The 14,245-nt window shown below is 41.0% G+C and overlaps 1 protein-coding gene across 8 annotated transcripts in view; it reads left to right on the top strand.

The window, feature by feature from the left end:
- Positions 1–2,486: 2,486 nt before the first annotated feature.
- The window catches only part of emid1 (EMI domain containing 1), a 113,427-nt gene continuing 101,668 nt past the window's right edge, over positions 2,487–14,245 (top strand). For 7 of the 8 annotated variants that reach the window (XM_048244061.1, XM_048244060.1, XM_048244059.1 and 4 more), the window contains exons 1-2: positions 2,487–3,237; positions 5,111–5,224. In XM_048244061.1, the coding sequence (XP_048100018.1) occupies positions 3,050–3,237; positions 5,111–5,224 (302 nt within the window). In that variant the 5' untranslated portion in view covers positions 2,487–3,049. The remainder of the gene's footprint in view (positions 3,238–5,110; positions 5,225–14,245) is intronic. The other variant, XM_048244065.1, reaches the window with a different exon arrangement.

The raw sequence follows: 14,245 nt of genomic DNA, 5'->3' as shown, positions 1-14,245 counted from the left end.
TCTAAAAGAAACAGATTTTGGGCTATGTATCCAGTGGCAGATATGTGTGGACTGGTGAATGACCCATCACTAGAGACATATGCCAAATTTCTTGTTTTTGTCCATGAGAGAGTATGGAGATGGGGATTACAGATCAGCCAACGATTACATTGTTACAATGCAGTTATTTTACAACAGAACAAAGCAGTTTGGCACAGGAACTGCTACAAATCCACCTGTAACAGTGAGCATCTGCAGCATGCTAATATCCGCTACTAGAAATCATGTGAAGCAGGCAGGACTCAGTGTCTTCAGAAAAGACGTGGTAGACCATCTTCTGAACCTGCAGCAACACCTGCAACTGCATCAAGTCCATCTAGAGGGACTTTGTACACTTGTTCAGCAGCAGCTGCTGCCAGCATAGATAAGTGCTTCTTCTGTCAGATGCAGACAAGAGAGCGTCTTCATGAGGTGTCCTCTTTCAATGCAGGCAACCAACCAAGAACTATAAGTAATATTTTGAAGTTAATGACTTTTAACAGGTAGCCAGTGTAAAGATGCTAGGATGGAGGAAATATGTTCATATTTTTTGTGTGTGGGAGCAGCTGCATTTTGAATAAGCTGTAAGCTCTTTAGACAGGTATTATTACAGCCAGCATAATAGCACTGCAATAGTCTATCCTTGAGATGACAAAACATTAATTTCTCGGCATCTAGTAAGGATAAGGACTTCCTCATCTTTGAAATGTTCCTTAAATGGTAAAATTAAGTTTTGATGATCTGTTTTATGTGATTACTTAGTGCTAGGTCCTGGTCAATTATAACTCCCAGGTTTTTAACACTTGTGAATGAGGTCAGTGGAAGATCACTATATGTAGCCTGTGATGTGGATAGGATATCCCTCATCTTTTTAGAACCTAAAACCATGACTTCTGTTTTATCTGAGTTCAAAAGCAGGAAATTATTCGTCATCCATGTCTTTATATCTCTTATACATGTGTCAAGTTTGGCTAACAGGGTTAATTCTTGAATTACCCCTGGGGATCAATAAATCTATCTATCTATCTATCTATCTATCTATCTATCGAGGTATACAGTAGTTATGTATCATCTGCTAAACACAGTACTGAGCCTTGAGGCACTTTTACCATAATCTGGGTATGGTTTATTATGGACCTGTACAAATTGTTGACAGTTAGGAAGGTATGATCTAAACCCAGCGAGTGCTGAGTCTTTGATCAAATTTTCAAGCCTAAGTAGTATGTCATGGTCTATGGTGTCAAAGGCAGCGCTGAGGTCCAGGAGGACCAGTATTGATACAAGGCTAGGTTTTTTGAGGGTGGGCTTAATAACAGATGTCTTAAACGACTGTGGTACATGCCCTGATAGAATTATTTATAATCTAAAGCAAAACATTATCCAGGAAGGGGAGACCATTCTTAAGAAGGTGAGTACAAAAAGGGTTTAGACAAGTTGTAGATTTTGATGAGGAAATTGTGGAGGTGAGATCTAATATGTTGTGTATATGTAAATGAATTAAATGTTGTTTGAGGTCTCATCTGTGATTCTGTGATTTTGCTATCTTTCAGCAATGGTGTATGTGTATTTGATGAAACTGATTGGTTATTGATCTTATCTCTAAATGTTTGACATACAATCATAATACTGACATACAATCATACTGTTGAAAATAAGAAAATAACTGTTTTGTGAACTTTATTCAACATAGCCTGGCGAAATTCATGGTGTTAATTATAGTGAAATATACAATTTCACAAAAATAGGGTTAAAACAGGTAAAAAAAAATGGAGACATATTTTTTCTCCATGTTCAATGACCTCTAAAGACAGTCCAACCACTCTCCAAAAATTAACATTTCAATCCCACAGAAACCACATAGGCCCCCTGACTATTAGGACATTTTCAATAAGTGTGGAGCCATGTGCATCTTCAAATTCATTTAAAAAAAAAAAAAAAAAAAAAAAACGTGTGGTACACAGTATACTTTTACAATGTGAAGTGATATTGTGGTAAGGGTAAAGGATAAATTAAGCCTATTTTGGGCATATTCGATTAGTATAGCTCATTTGCATATTAAAATTAATTTTCAAAGAAACTTGTAATACAAAAAAAAATCATTACATTATTTGTAGGCTATTATACTGATAAGTAAAGAAAGGTTCCTCACTTTGAATCTACAAACATTTAAAAAAAAAAAAAAAAAAAAAAAAAAAAAATGGGCCTAAGCATCTTGAAAAGACAAATTGAAAAGTTTTACTTGTGATGAGCCAATTGGTAGAGACATAAACTATTATTAGGCTACTATTATTATTATTTGGCCTAGGCTATATCTGAGCTCTTATTAAACCCAAGATTTAGACAATACCATCACGGCTTCCTTTCCTGTTTCTATTAGCCTACCGCAGTGTTTGTCCGTCCAAATAGTGTGGTATAGGCAGAAATGTTTAGGCTAATATTTCATAGCCTAGGCTACTCAAGACAGCGTTTCAGCCATGGAAGAAAATGGAGCTCTGCATGAAGACAGATAACATTTTGAATAGTGTCTAAAATAGCCTAGAATACGGCGTATGCTTGATTTGGGTCAGGTCCGCGTCAAGAAATAGTACCCGTTGTGTGAATGTCGACTTAAATTTACACACGATGAGGGGGCAGAGATTTGAGAAAGAGGAGGGACTGCCATGGTGTCGAACGCGCCCAGCCAAATACCGTCAGGGCATTATCCCACTGTTCTCTGCACAGGGCCAAACTTTAAGCGTATGGTCGCTCGTTGTGGCACTCGTCCAGATAGGCTATAAGGTTTTGGACGTGCTCAAAACTTTTAGCTGTTGCGAAGCTCCACTTTCCCGTAGGCTACCTTGTCAAAAGCTTTCTCCTATTAGGCCTATGCATCTTAGCTGTAGGTAGATCAGATTTATAACCGAGATGTACTACACTAGTCGGATATAATAGGCCTATTATTTTAGCCATAATAGAGAACAAAAGATACGTGCTCGTTTAGAGACATTTTTTCGTTTGGAAATCAGAAGGTAAAACACCATATCGCGCTGCAATGGAAGTGCATCCATGCAACTCTGTGTCCGTGTTTTGCCCCAAAGGACTACAGTGGACTCTGCTACTGCTCTGGTTAACCTTCAGCACTCACGGGGCGTGGGCAACGATGCATAGAAAGTTTTCATCCAGCACACAGCTCAACAAAGAGATGGATGCACCATCACGAACACCCATTTACGAAAAAAGGTAACAGTTTTCAGACTGTCTGCATTTCAGAGTTGTTCACATGAAAGAGTTGCTTCAATTAGAATATTGGAAAAGGGCCATCTGTATTCACTTTATATAGCCAATCCAGCCTACTTGTAGCATAGGTTACAGGTCCGACACTCGTTATTTAGCCTGAGCCAGGCATGACAGTTATTTTTGTATTATCATCGTTTGTTCGTTTTAAGAAAAAAAGTATTAGTGAACTATAGCGCTGGTTTCCTATTGAACACCTCAGACGATATACGCCTTTTTCGGATTTAGGCTATAGGCTACCATTCACCGAGTGCTGGCATCTGTCATTCGTTTTTTGTCTCTCAGTCTCCTCGTACGTAAGGTAGGCTAACATTGAAACGATTGCTCAAATCACGCTGTTTGGTGTATTCTTTCCATTTAAAAGGTCAGGAAGACCGCAGTCTCATATCACATTGACGTCCGTCCGGTACGTGTACATCCGTTGAGATCATAATAATCGCTAGACTTCTGTAAGTTGATAGAAGCCATCTCTGTCCGTCTCTGTTTAGGACTAAAATCCAATGCATAATATTTCCCTCTTAATTGTGAACTAATTGCATAAGAACACCCCTGTTGGTTCTGTTAATAGCGACGACTCTGTCTGTGTCTCTCTCTTTGTGTCTATGTTTATCCAAGGACTGGAACCAAATGCAGACACCCCCCGCCTCTTAATCGTGAACTCATGGCCTTGTTCTCAATTCTGTTTGACTGGGAATGTTGTTTTGAGGTTGCTTGCATAGGGGGGTCGCTTCCCTCCTATAAATGTAGTATATCATATTGTTGACTCCAGTTCACATTTTTTACCAAGCCAATATTCAATGTTGCTTTATTAGCATGACTAAGTAGGTAGGTCTTGCCAAAGCGCAAAACAAAACAGCATAACATTTTTTACAGTAACAATTACAACATCGAGGGAAACAGTAACAATACAGTAACGTTGTGTGTATGCTCTCTCTCTATCTCTCTCAGTTCCCATCCATTGCACACAGAGTTTCAGCTTCTCCCCTCTGGGCGTAGGTTTACAATCCCTAGGTGTAAAACAAAAAGAAACAAAAACAGTTTTGTCCCTGCAGCCATTACACACTGTATAGGCCCTATATATTGTTTTTACTACCTAAACAAGTTTTATTTTTATTTATTTTCTTGTTTTCTTTTCTGTTTTAATATTCGTATTTTAGTTCACATCAATATCTAGTTCTAATCTGGACCTGTAAGAACTTTTAATTTGATTTATTTTGTCATTTCTTAATTCCCACTGTCTTAAGTTGAATGATGCCCCCATGTGTGTGTATATGAGGACTGCAAACACAATCTACTTCTGAGTACAGATAAAGGAACTTGAACTTGAACTTGCACACATTTCTTCTCAGTAAAAATCTGTGTCACTCCAGTTGTGTGAGTGTGTAATGGGTTGGTGGTGGGGATTAATGGGAATAAACTGGGAATTTTTAATATGACAAGTTATTCTATAACAGGGAACTTAAATGACAACCCCATCTTGCAGCATATTAGTTAAACAACCTGATTTAATGCAAATTCAGTCAAATTTCTACCTTGCACATATGTCAATCACATGCACACAGCAATCGGCATAGGGTACTAGACATAAAGGAATAGATTAAAAGATAAATTGAAATATTTTTGAAATAATACATTGAAATATATATTGATATCTTTAATTATTGATGTATTGATTGACCAATAGATTGTCACATAGAATAAAAATGATAAATATAATTAAAGATATGTCACAAAAAAATCCTACAAACAAGTGCGGTACTGTTTACTTAATGACTGCTAACACAATGACTGCTTATTTATCATGCATTTTCCGTTACAGAAACTGGTGCCCCCATACTGCAACTAAGACGGTGACATGTCACGTGCACAATGGAACAATTCTTCAGCGTGTGTATCAGACCTGTCGCTGGTCTCATGGTTGTACAGGAGGAAGGTGAGTTTACTGACATGCATCCATGTGTAACCTGCATTGTGTTGAACCACGCGCACTGTGCGAAAAGGGTCTGTTTCAGGAGATATGTGTAATCGTATATTTATTGATATGACTTGTTTACGGGCATATTCTAGCATATATCCTCCAGACACGTTTTGGTCACATACAGCTACTGTAATATCACCTACCATCCGCTAGCTACCTGTGCCCTGAATACACTGTAAAAACACGCTCTTTGTGGACAGCCCAAGCTCCAAAAATGGCATCAAAAACAACTTGGTCCAGCCTTGGCCACTGTGTTTCTGACTTGTCTTACTTGGGACTTAAAAATAAAGCTGCAGCGTTTCTTACCCTTCTAACTTACATTTGGATTATTTTAGACTAAAGACATTGCTGTGCTGGGTTGGAGTACTGCCCCCCCTTCTTCTACCATTAGGATCGTAGGTGAAGTTAGCCAGCCAGTGATGTGCACAAAGTGAGCCTAAACATGATGACATTAATGCCTTATTGTGAAAAGTTGCTGATTCCTCAGTTTATGTTCGTAAGCCAAGTAATTCAAATGATTATTCCTACTGGCTTTGGCAGATTGCATGCTTATACTGATTCAATTACCTTATACTGATTCAATTGCTTGCAAAAATGATGACTGCCAAACTGCAACAAGCTGCCACAGTTTTTGCTACAACTACCGGATCCGTTGCACGCAAGATCACAACATTTTTGTGATATGATGGTGTCAAGTGGCCTCATCAACCTAGCCCACACTGCAAAAACTGCTTATCTAACAAAATCTAACCAAGTGTTATTAATCTTATATCAAGATAAAAAAAACTAGTTGGTATTGTTTTCAGTATAAAGAGACTTACCTAGCGCTTTCTTGTGAAATCATTTGACTTAATTTAAAAACAAATTGACTTATTTTAAGACATCTCATCTTGAAAACAAGCAAATTTGTCTGCCAGTGCGTTAAGCAAATTTGTCCTAAAAACAAGCAAATTTGTCTGAAGCTGGACTTCTTTGCTCTAGACCAGGTATTTGTTGGACAGTAGCATAACCATTTTCAGTGACTTCAAAATAGCCTTGTGTGATCGATGTTCACCGACACACTCGTAGTTAAGCAAGTTCATTCGCTATTCAGAAAATGTGCATGCTTGGTGGGTTAATGTTAACGGCATTTGCCACAAACAAGCAAAGACGGTTGCAAAAACAGTCACCAGAATCACACACACTGTCTTCCGTCACTGTCTCCCCACCCCCAACCAATCAGACATAGATGGCATAGCCATCACACGCCTAGTATGCTCAATAGCAGCCGACACAGCCAACCCCTAAACCAATTCACAGTGCCATCACAGTGCTGAATAAAACTTATATAGAAATCAAGTGTTGCCCCCGCCACCTCAGTATGTGGATTTGTGTTCACAGTGATGTCTATTTGTGTGTTCCAATGTGATGTGTTGTTTTAAAGGTTGTATCAGCGATAGCGGGGATATGTCACTTCTGTTGATGTTCAAACAAAACAGAGAGCTAGCTCGCTACTCCCTCCCCCTCCCTCCCGTGCAATTAAAACTCTCCTCAACGTGTATCTCGTCGGTTATTGGTTGAAACACTGTTTTACTTTTGAGGGGTTGCCAACCCTTGTTGGTACACTGCAAAAACTGCTTATCTAACAAAATCTCACCAAGTGTTATTAATCTTATATCAAGATAAAAAAAAAAACTAGTTGGTATTGTTTTCAGTATAAAGAGACTTACCTAGCGCTTTCTTGTGAAAACATTTGACTTAAAATAAGTCAAACTTTTTTTAAATTAAGACATCTCATCCTGAAAACAAGCAAATTTGTCTGCCAGTGCGTTAAGCAAATGTGTCCTAAAAACAAGCAAATTTGTCTGCCAGTGCGTTGAGCAAATTTGTCTTGATAAGACTCCTTAAAATAAGTCAAAGTCTTCTTAAATTAAGTCAAAATGTTATTTTGGGAGTGTGCTAGGTAAGTCTTTTCATACTAAAAACAATACCAAATAGATTTTTTTATCTTAATATAAGATTAATAACACTTGGTTAGATTTCATTTTTTGCAGTGTAGCAATTGTTTTTGTGTACAGATCTTGGAGCCTATGCTGCCTACAGAGACGCGTTTTTTTGACGGCCTGCTTATGGGGCAGGCAGCTAGCGGATTGTTAGGAAAGATTAGATAAAGTGATCATTTATGTTTGGGCCTTTTTTGGGCCTGAAATCGCTGATCACCTTTAAGTGGGGATGAGATATAATATGTTACATGTTAGAGGTAACATGCTATATGTGCTGTCATGTGTTACTTGTTATATGTGGTGTTGTGCCCACATTCTTACCTGTGAAACATGGAATGATGTGTGAAAACGATGATCCCCTTGGCAATATTAAAGACCAAGGATTGCAATTGGCTGATATGCCAGATGTAAGATGGGGCCCTAATTTACCTTAATAATCCTGCCTATTATCCAAGGTTTACACAACCCAAAATCAGAAAAAGTTAGGACGTTGTGTAAAATGTAAATAAAAAATAAAAAGTCTCGTAAACACATATTTAGCAGCAAAAAGGCCATAGATGGCATATCAAATGTTGAAAATAAATATTTTTACTATTTCATACAAAATATATGTTAATTTTGAATTTGATGCCAGCAACATGTTTCAAAAAAAGTTGGGACATGGAATGTTTACCACTGTTCTGCTTCACCTCTTCAGTTAACAAAATTCTGTAAATGTTTAGGAACTGAGGAGACCATTTGCTAGAGTTTTGAAAATTAAATGTTGTCCCATTCCTGTCCAATATAGGATTTCAGTTGCTCAACAGTATGGGGTATTCTTAGTCATGTTTTTCATTCCATGATGCACCTGCACTCTTCCTCTATGGCGAAATACTGTTTAAATATGTGCAGAATTCATTTTGCCATTGTTTTCTTGAAATATTTAAGGTCTACCCTGAAAAAGACATTGACTGCATGGCAGTATATTGCTGTATAACTGTATACATCATTCAGAATTGATTGTGCCTTGCCAGATGTGCAAGATGCCCCTGCTGTAGGCACTAATGCCTAAGCTGTGCGAACGTCAGAGGGCGGTCTACGCTGATTCATCATTAGTGAGACACGAGGACAGCTGCATGCAATTCCTGTCCGAATAACAATAGAGGCGGTTGCTGAAGCGTCAGCGTAAGAATCAGTCCTCGTGTAAGACGTATGCGGTCAAGACGAGCAAGTTTACCTGTGCAAGTTCACCGAGCACAGGCGCCGATAAAGGCAAAAATGTGCCATTCCACCATATCTGTACTCACCGGCCATCGCAGAAAACGGCATCATGCCAAAAGGGGCAGAAATCGCCTTCACCTCCAGCAACTTAAACGGTCCTTACCTACAGAAACCTCCTTCTCCATGGGCTTGTGGAACTGTCAATCCGCAGTCAACAAAACGGACTTCATAGCTGGCTATGCCAACCACCTTTCATTGGAACTCCTTGCTCTCACTGAGACTTGGATCAAACCAGAGAACACTGCCACCCCGGCTGCACTCTCCACTAACCTTACACTATCCCACACCCCTCGCCTATCTGGACGAGGCGGCGGGACGGGCCTGCTGATCTCCAACAAATGGAAATTCACCCTGCTACTGCCTTCAAACAAATATGTCTCATTCGAATTCCATGCCATCACAGTGATCGCCCCAGCAAAACTCTACGTGCTGGTCATCTACCGCCCTTCAGGCCAACTAGGTGACTTTATGGACGAACTTGACACTCTGCTGTCCTCCATCCCTGAGCATGACTGTCCGCTTCTTGTTCTCGGTGATATGAACATCCACTTAGATGCTCCAGGCTCAGCGGACTTTTTGGCCCTGATCCACTCCTTTGACCTCAAACTGGTTCAAAGCCCACCGACTCACAAAGCTGGCAAAGAGCTTGACTTGATCTTCACTCGGAACTGCAGCACAGACACCCTCATGGTGACGCCTCTCCATCTTTCTGACCACTTCTTCATCCAGTTCAACGTCAGCCTGACAGTACAGCCTCCGGCTCCTCAGCCGATGGTCACGTTCCGCCGCAACATTAGGAACCTGTCTCCAACACCTTCTCCTCTCTGGAGGTTAATGAGGCCACAGACTCGCTCTGCTCCACACTGACCTCGTGTCTAGACGAGCTGTGCCCTCTTACCACAAGGCCAGCTCGATCCAAACACTCTCATCCATGGCTAAATGATACCCTCCGATCGCAGCGCACCAAACTCAGAGCCGCGGAAGGAAATGGCACAAATCCAAACTAACTGATGACCTCAAAAACTACCAGACACTCCTGACCTCCTTCTCAGCCAGCATCACTGCTGCTAAGACGGCTTTCTACAATGACAAAATCAACAGCGCTACAGACACTTGAAAACTTTTCTCAACCTTCAAATCGCTACTCAACCCTCAGCTGCCTCCTCCTCCATCCAGCCTTACTGCAGATACCCTCGCCTCATTTTTTACAAACAAAGTGGCGGCAATCAGCAGTCAATTCTCTACATGCCCACTCAACGCATCTGACTCAGATACCGCACTCCTACAACCTCTAGGGACTGCTGGAACATCTTTTTCAGCATTCACGCTCTCTCTCGAGAGTGAAGTATCTAGACTCCTGACATGCAGCCATCCTACCACATGCTCGCTGGACCCTATACCTACGAGCCTACTTCAGTCCATCAGCCCGACCATCGCTCCAGCTATCACACATGTGATCAATGCCTCGCTAACCTCCGGCACATTTCCAACAGCGTTCAAAATGGCCCGGTAACACCGCTATTTAAGAAAGCTTCTCTCAACCCTGCTCAAGTCGAGAACTACCGCCCTGTCTCACTCCTGCCTTTCCTATCCAAAGGCATTGAACGAGCAGTCTCCAAACAGGTCTCTGACTTCCTTTCACAGAACAACCTTCTGGATCCAAATCAGTCTGGGTTCAAAAGCGGCCACTCTACCGAAACGGCTCTGTAGTCTGTAACAGAAGCCTTAAAAGAAGCCAGGGCGACCGCTCGGTCATCAGTACTCATTCTGCTTGACTTATCGGCTGCTTTTGACACGGTTAATCACCGCATCCTTCTCTCTATACTCGCTAACATGGGAATCTCGGTTCTGCTCTCTCCTGGTTTGAATCCTACCTCACAGGACGCTTCGTTTAACGTATCATGGCTTGGTCAGCTATCTGCACCTCACCATCTCACCACAGGGGTCCCCAGGGCTCAGTGCTGGGGCCCCTTCTCTTTGCTATCTACACCACCTCCTTGGGACAGATTATCCGTTCGCATGGCTTCTCATACCACTGCTATGCAGACGACACACAGCTCTATCTGTCCTTTCCACCTGATGACCCCTTGGTTTCAGCACGGATCTCGGATTGCCTCTCAGACATAGCTACATGGATGAAGGCACACCACCTCCAGCTGAACCTCTCAAAGACTGAACTGCTGGTCCTCCCAGCTAAACCTACCATACATCACGACATCAACATCAAATTTGACTCCCTGTCTGTTTCACCTACCAGGACTGCAAAAAATCTAGGAGTTGTTCTCGACAACCAACTAAACTTCTCAGATCATGTTGCCTCAGTCGCCCGGTCATGCCGTTTCGCACTCTACAACATACGGAAAATCAGGACTTACTTGACTCAAGATGCTACCCAACTTCTGGTTCAGGCAATAGTCATCTCAACCACTCGACTACTGCAATGCCCTCCTGACAGGTCTCCCAGCCTGCGCAGTGAAACCACTTCAGATGATCCAGAACGCGGGCGGGCGCCTGGTCTACAACCAACCCAAAAGGGCACATGTTACCCCGCTGCTCATCCAGCTACACTGGCTACCTATGGCGGCCCGCATCAAATTCAAGGCTCTAATGCTTGCCTACAAAGTAGTCTCCTGTTCTGCTCCCACCTACTTGAATGCCCTCATACAGACATACGCTACCTCCAGACCGCTGCACTCCTCAGACGAACGACGTCTAGCTCTACCACCAGTACGCTCAAGCCAATCCAAACTTTTCTCATCTGTTGTTCCTCGTTGGTGGAACACACTGCCAGCTCCTACAAGGGCAGAGACATCCTTCTCCATTTTCAGAAAACTCCTGAAGACCCAGCTCTTTAGAGAACATCTCCTCTCATAGCAACACTTACAACAAGTCTTACTGATCCTAGCACTCACCAGCCGTCTCAAACTGACAAGTAACTGTTAAAAACAGCACTCACTGATGCATTTATTCTTACTGTACTCTAATGTTTTTAAATTGTCCTAAAATTGTTGAAAACTGCTCTAAAACTTAAACTGTTTACTATGTTGTTAGTCGCTTTGGCTAAAAAGCGTCAGCCAAATGTAATGTAATGTAATGTAATGTAATGCACCCCCACACCGTCATAGATGTTGAGTTTCGAACTGAGCACTTAAACAAATTGGATAGGTTGGATACTTGGATAGGCCATCCTTTTTAGCCCAGATGAGTCCATGATTTCCCCGATTTAATTGCAAATTGGTCTATCCACAGCATCTTTTTCCTTGTTACCTCAGTCCATTTTAAACAAGCTCAGGCCCAGATAAGACGGGGGTATTTTTGTATCATGTCTAAATACAATTTTGGCTGTTGCATAGTAAAGTTTAGACTAGCATTTCTGAATTAAGTATCAAACTGTGTTCATAGACAATGGTTATCAGAGGTTTTCCATTGTCCATACAATGATTTTATTTACAGAAGGTCTGGTTTTAATGCAGTGCCATCTGAGGTTCAAAAGACCACAGCCGTGCTTATAAAGCAGGTCCGTATACATGATTAGTCAAATAAACCAGTAAAACAGTATTAGGGGATGGAATATATAACATTCACACCCAATTTCAGTCATAGCTCATATTTTTAGAAAAGAATCAGTGAAACAGTATCCTGGCAAACAATATGCAGCATTTTAACGCCTCAATCAAGTGATAAGCTAACTATCATTATCATCAAACCTCTGTCATATTTCATATTTGTAAAATAAATCACAGTGAAATGTTACTGCTGCCAACGCGAGAATTCCTGTGTAGGTTATCTGACAGCCTAGTGTGAGAGGCAAAAGCCATGCGACATTGTTTACTTTTGCAGCTAATCTGTTGTTTTATTTTATTGTTATCGTAGTCATGGAAACCAGATTTGGAGGCAGTTTGCGGGCGGGCCGCAGGTAAAATCCAACGGGCATCTGGCCCGCAGGCCACTAGTTGAATAGCCCTATCCTAGAGCTTTTGAGATATTGCCTCTGCTCCAACTCTGAAATGCACTGTTAGAATCCTTGGATTAAGCCAAGGTCAACGTAGCATATTCAACTGTCTGCTCACATTGGTAAAACGCACCTGAGCACACTTCACATTTCCTCGGAAATGCTTCTAGTCAAAAAAGTTACCCTATACACCTGTAGTGTCTTGCCTTAACCACACCTTGTACACTGGAGCCATTTAGTTTTTTTTTCCTTAGTAGCTAGCTGTCTCTATAACCTAAACAGAAACGTCAACATTTATTCCAAAATTCTTAACCAATGGTGTCATATTTAGAGGATGGGGTTGACACACATAAGCTGTGACGACAGCTGTTTCTTTAAAATATCAAAAACTTGAGACCATGTGTCCTACAGTTGCAAGCACCACGAGTAAGAAGTACAAAGGGGGTACCCAGGGTTATTGCTGACCATAATATGCCTGATTTATTCAGGGTTACATAAAAAAAATTACGGAGTTGACATGGAGGACACAACTTTGATTAGCAGTTTTTATGTATAATAATGATGTACAGTAAAGTTCACTTTGATGACATTGTATTTGGTGACATTTTGTCTAACCACCCAATTCATTTGATAGTTATATTTATGCATTTGTTGCTCTTTTAAAGGTAATGTCTGAGAAACTCCATCGCTACCTTTTTCTAGCCGGTGCCTGGAGTGTATGTGTATTTGAATGCAGTAAAGCAATTTGTTAAACTCATTATACTTCCTCACACTGAGCCCATCGGCCCTGCGGCCCACAGTTGCAAGGGTGGATTTTTCCGCTCACAGGCGCTAGGGGGAAGCGAGACGGCCACCATTCATCCCGAAAAAAGTCATATAACCATTCCAATGACTCTGAAGCTGTTAAATGAAGGTAAATTAAGCTAAAAAGCTTGCATATTAAGCTAAAAAACCTGCATAGTGTACCTTTAAACACTTGTTTTTGCAGTTTCACATTGGGACCTCTTGATGAGGACAGGTTAAATTCCATGTTTTTTTAGGGTACAGCTTCCATATTTTAAGAAATTCCAATGAAAATACATTAAAATATGAAATTGATATCATAAGTATACACAGGCCCTTTACACTTAACCCGTTAAGTATTTTTCAATTATTCATTTCTCAATTTTTAGCGCAAAACTACAACTTAAAGACGGGACATGTTTTGTCCCTTATCTCAAAATCAGCACAAGAACATTGGGCTTTATTCACCAATATCTTCCTTTTCTTAACTGTTCTTAAGAAAGTCCTACGAGAACACGAGAGCAGATTCACAAAGGTGTTCTTAAACCTCAGAATTGTTTGCAGTTTCATTATTATCATGCTGAATACCATTTCTTCTTAAAGGGATATTCCACCATTTGGGGAATTGCACTCATTTTCCACCTCCCCTTGAGTTAAACAATTGATTTTTTTTCCTTTCTCAAGTTCATCCAGCCGAGTCTGGCGATACCAGTTTTAGCTCCAGCTTAGCATAGATCATTGAATCTGATTAGACCATAAGTATAAGTATATACTCTTTTGATCCCGTGAGGGAAATTTGACCTCTGCATTTATCCCAATCTGTGAATTAATGAAACACACTCGGCACACAGTGAACACACAGTGAGGTGAATCACACACTTATCCCGACACAGTGAGCTGCCTGCTACAGCGGTGCTCGGGGAGCAGTGAGGGGTTAGGTGCCTTGCTCAAGGGCACTTCAGCCATTCCTACTGGTCGGGGTTCAAACCGGCTACCCTC

Source organism: Alosa alosa, chromosome 5, assembly GCF_017589495.1.
Source record: "Alosa alosa isolate M-15738 ecotype Scorff River chromosome 5, AALO_Geno_1.1, whole genome shotgun sequence".
NCBI classification, from domain to species: domain Eukaryota; kingdom Metazoa; phylum Chordata; class Actinopteri; order Clupeiformes; family Clupeidae; genus Alosa; species Alosa alosa.
This window is presented reverse-complemented; position numbering and strand designations above follow the sequence as displayed.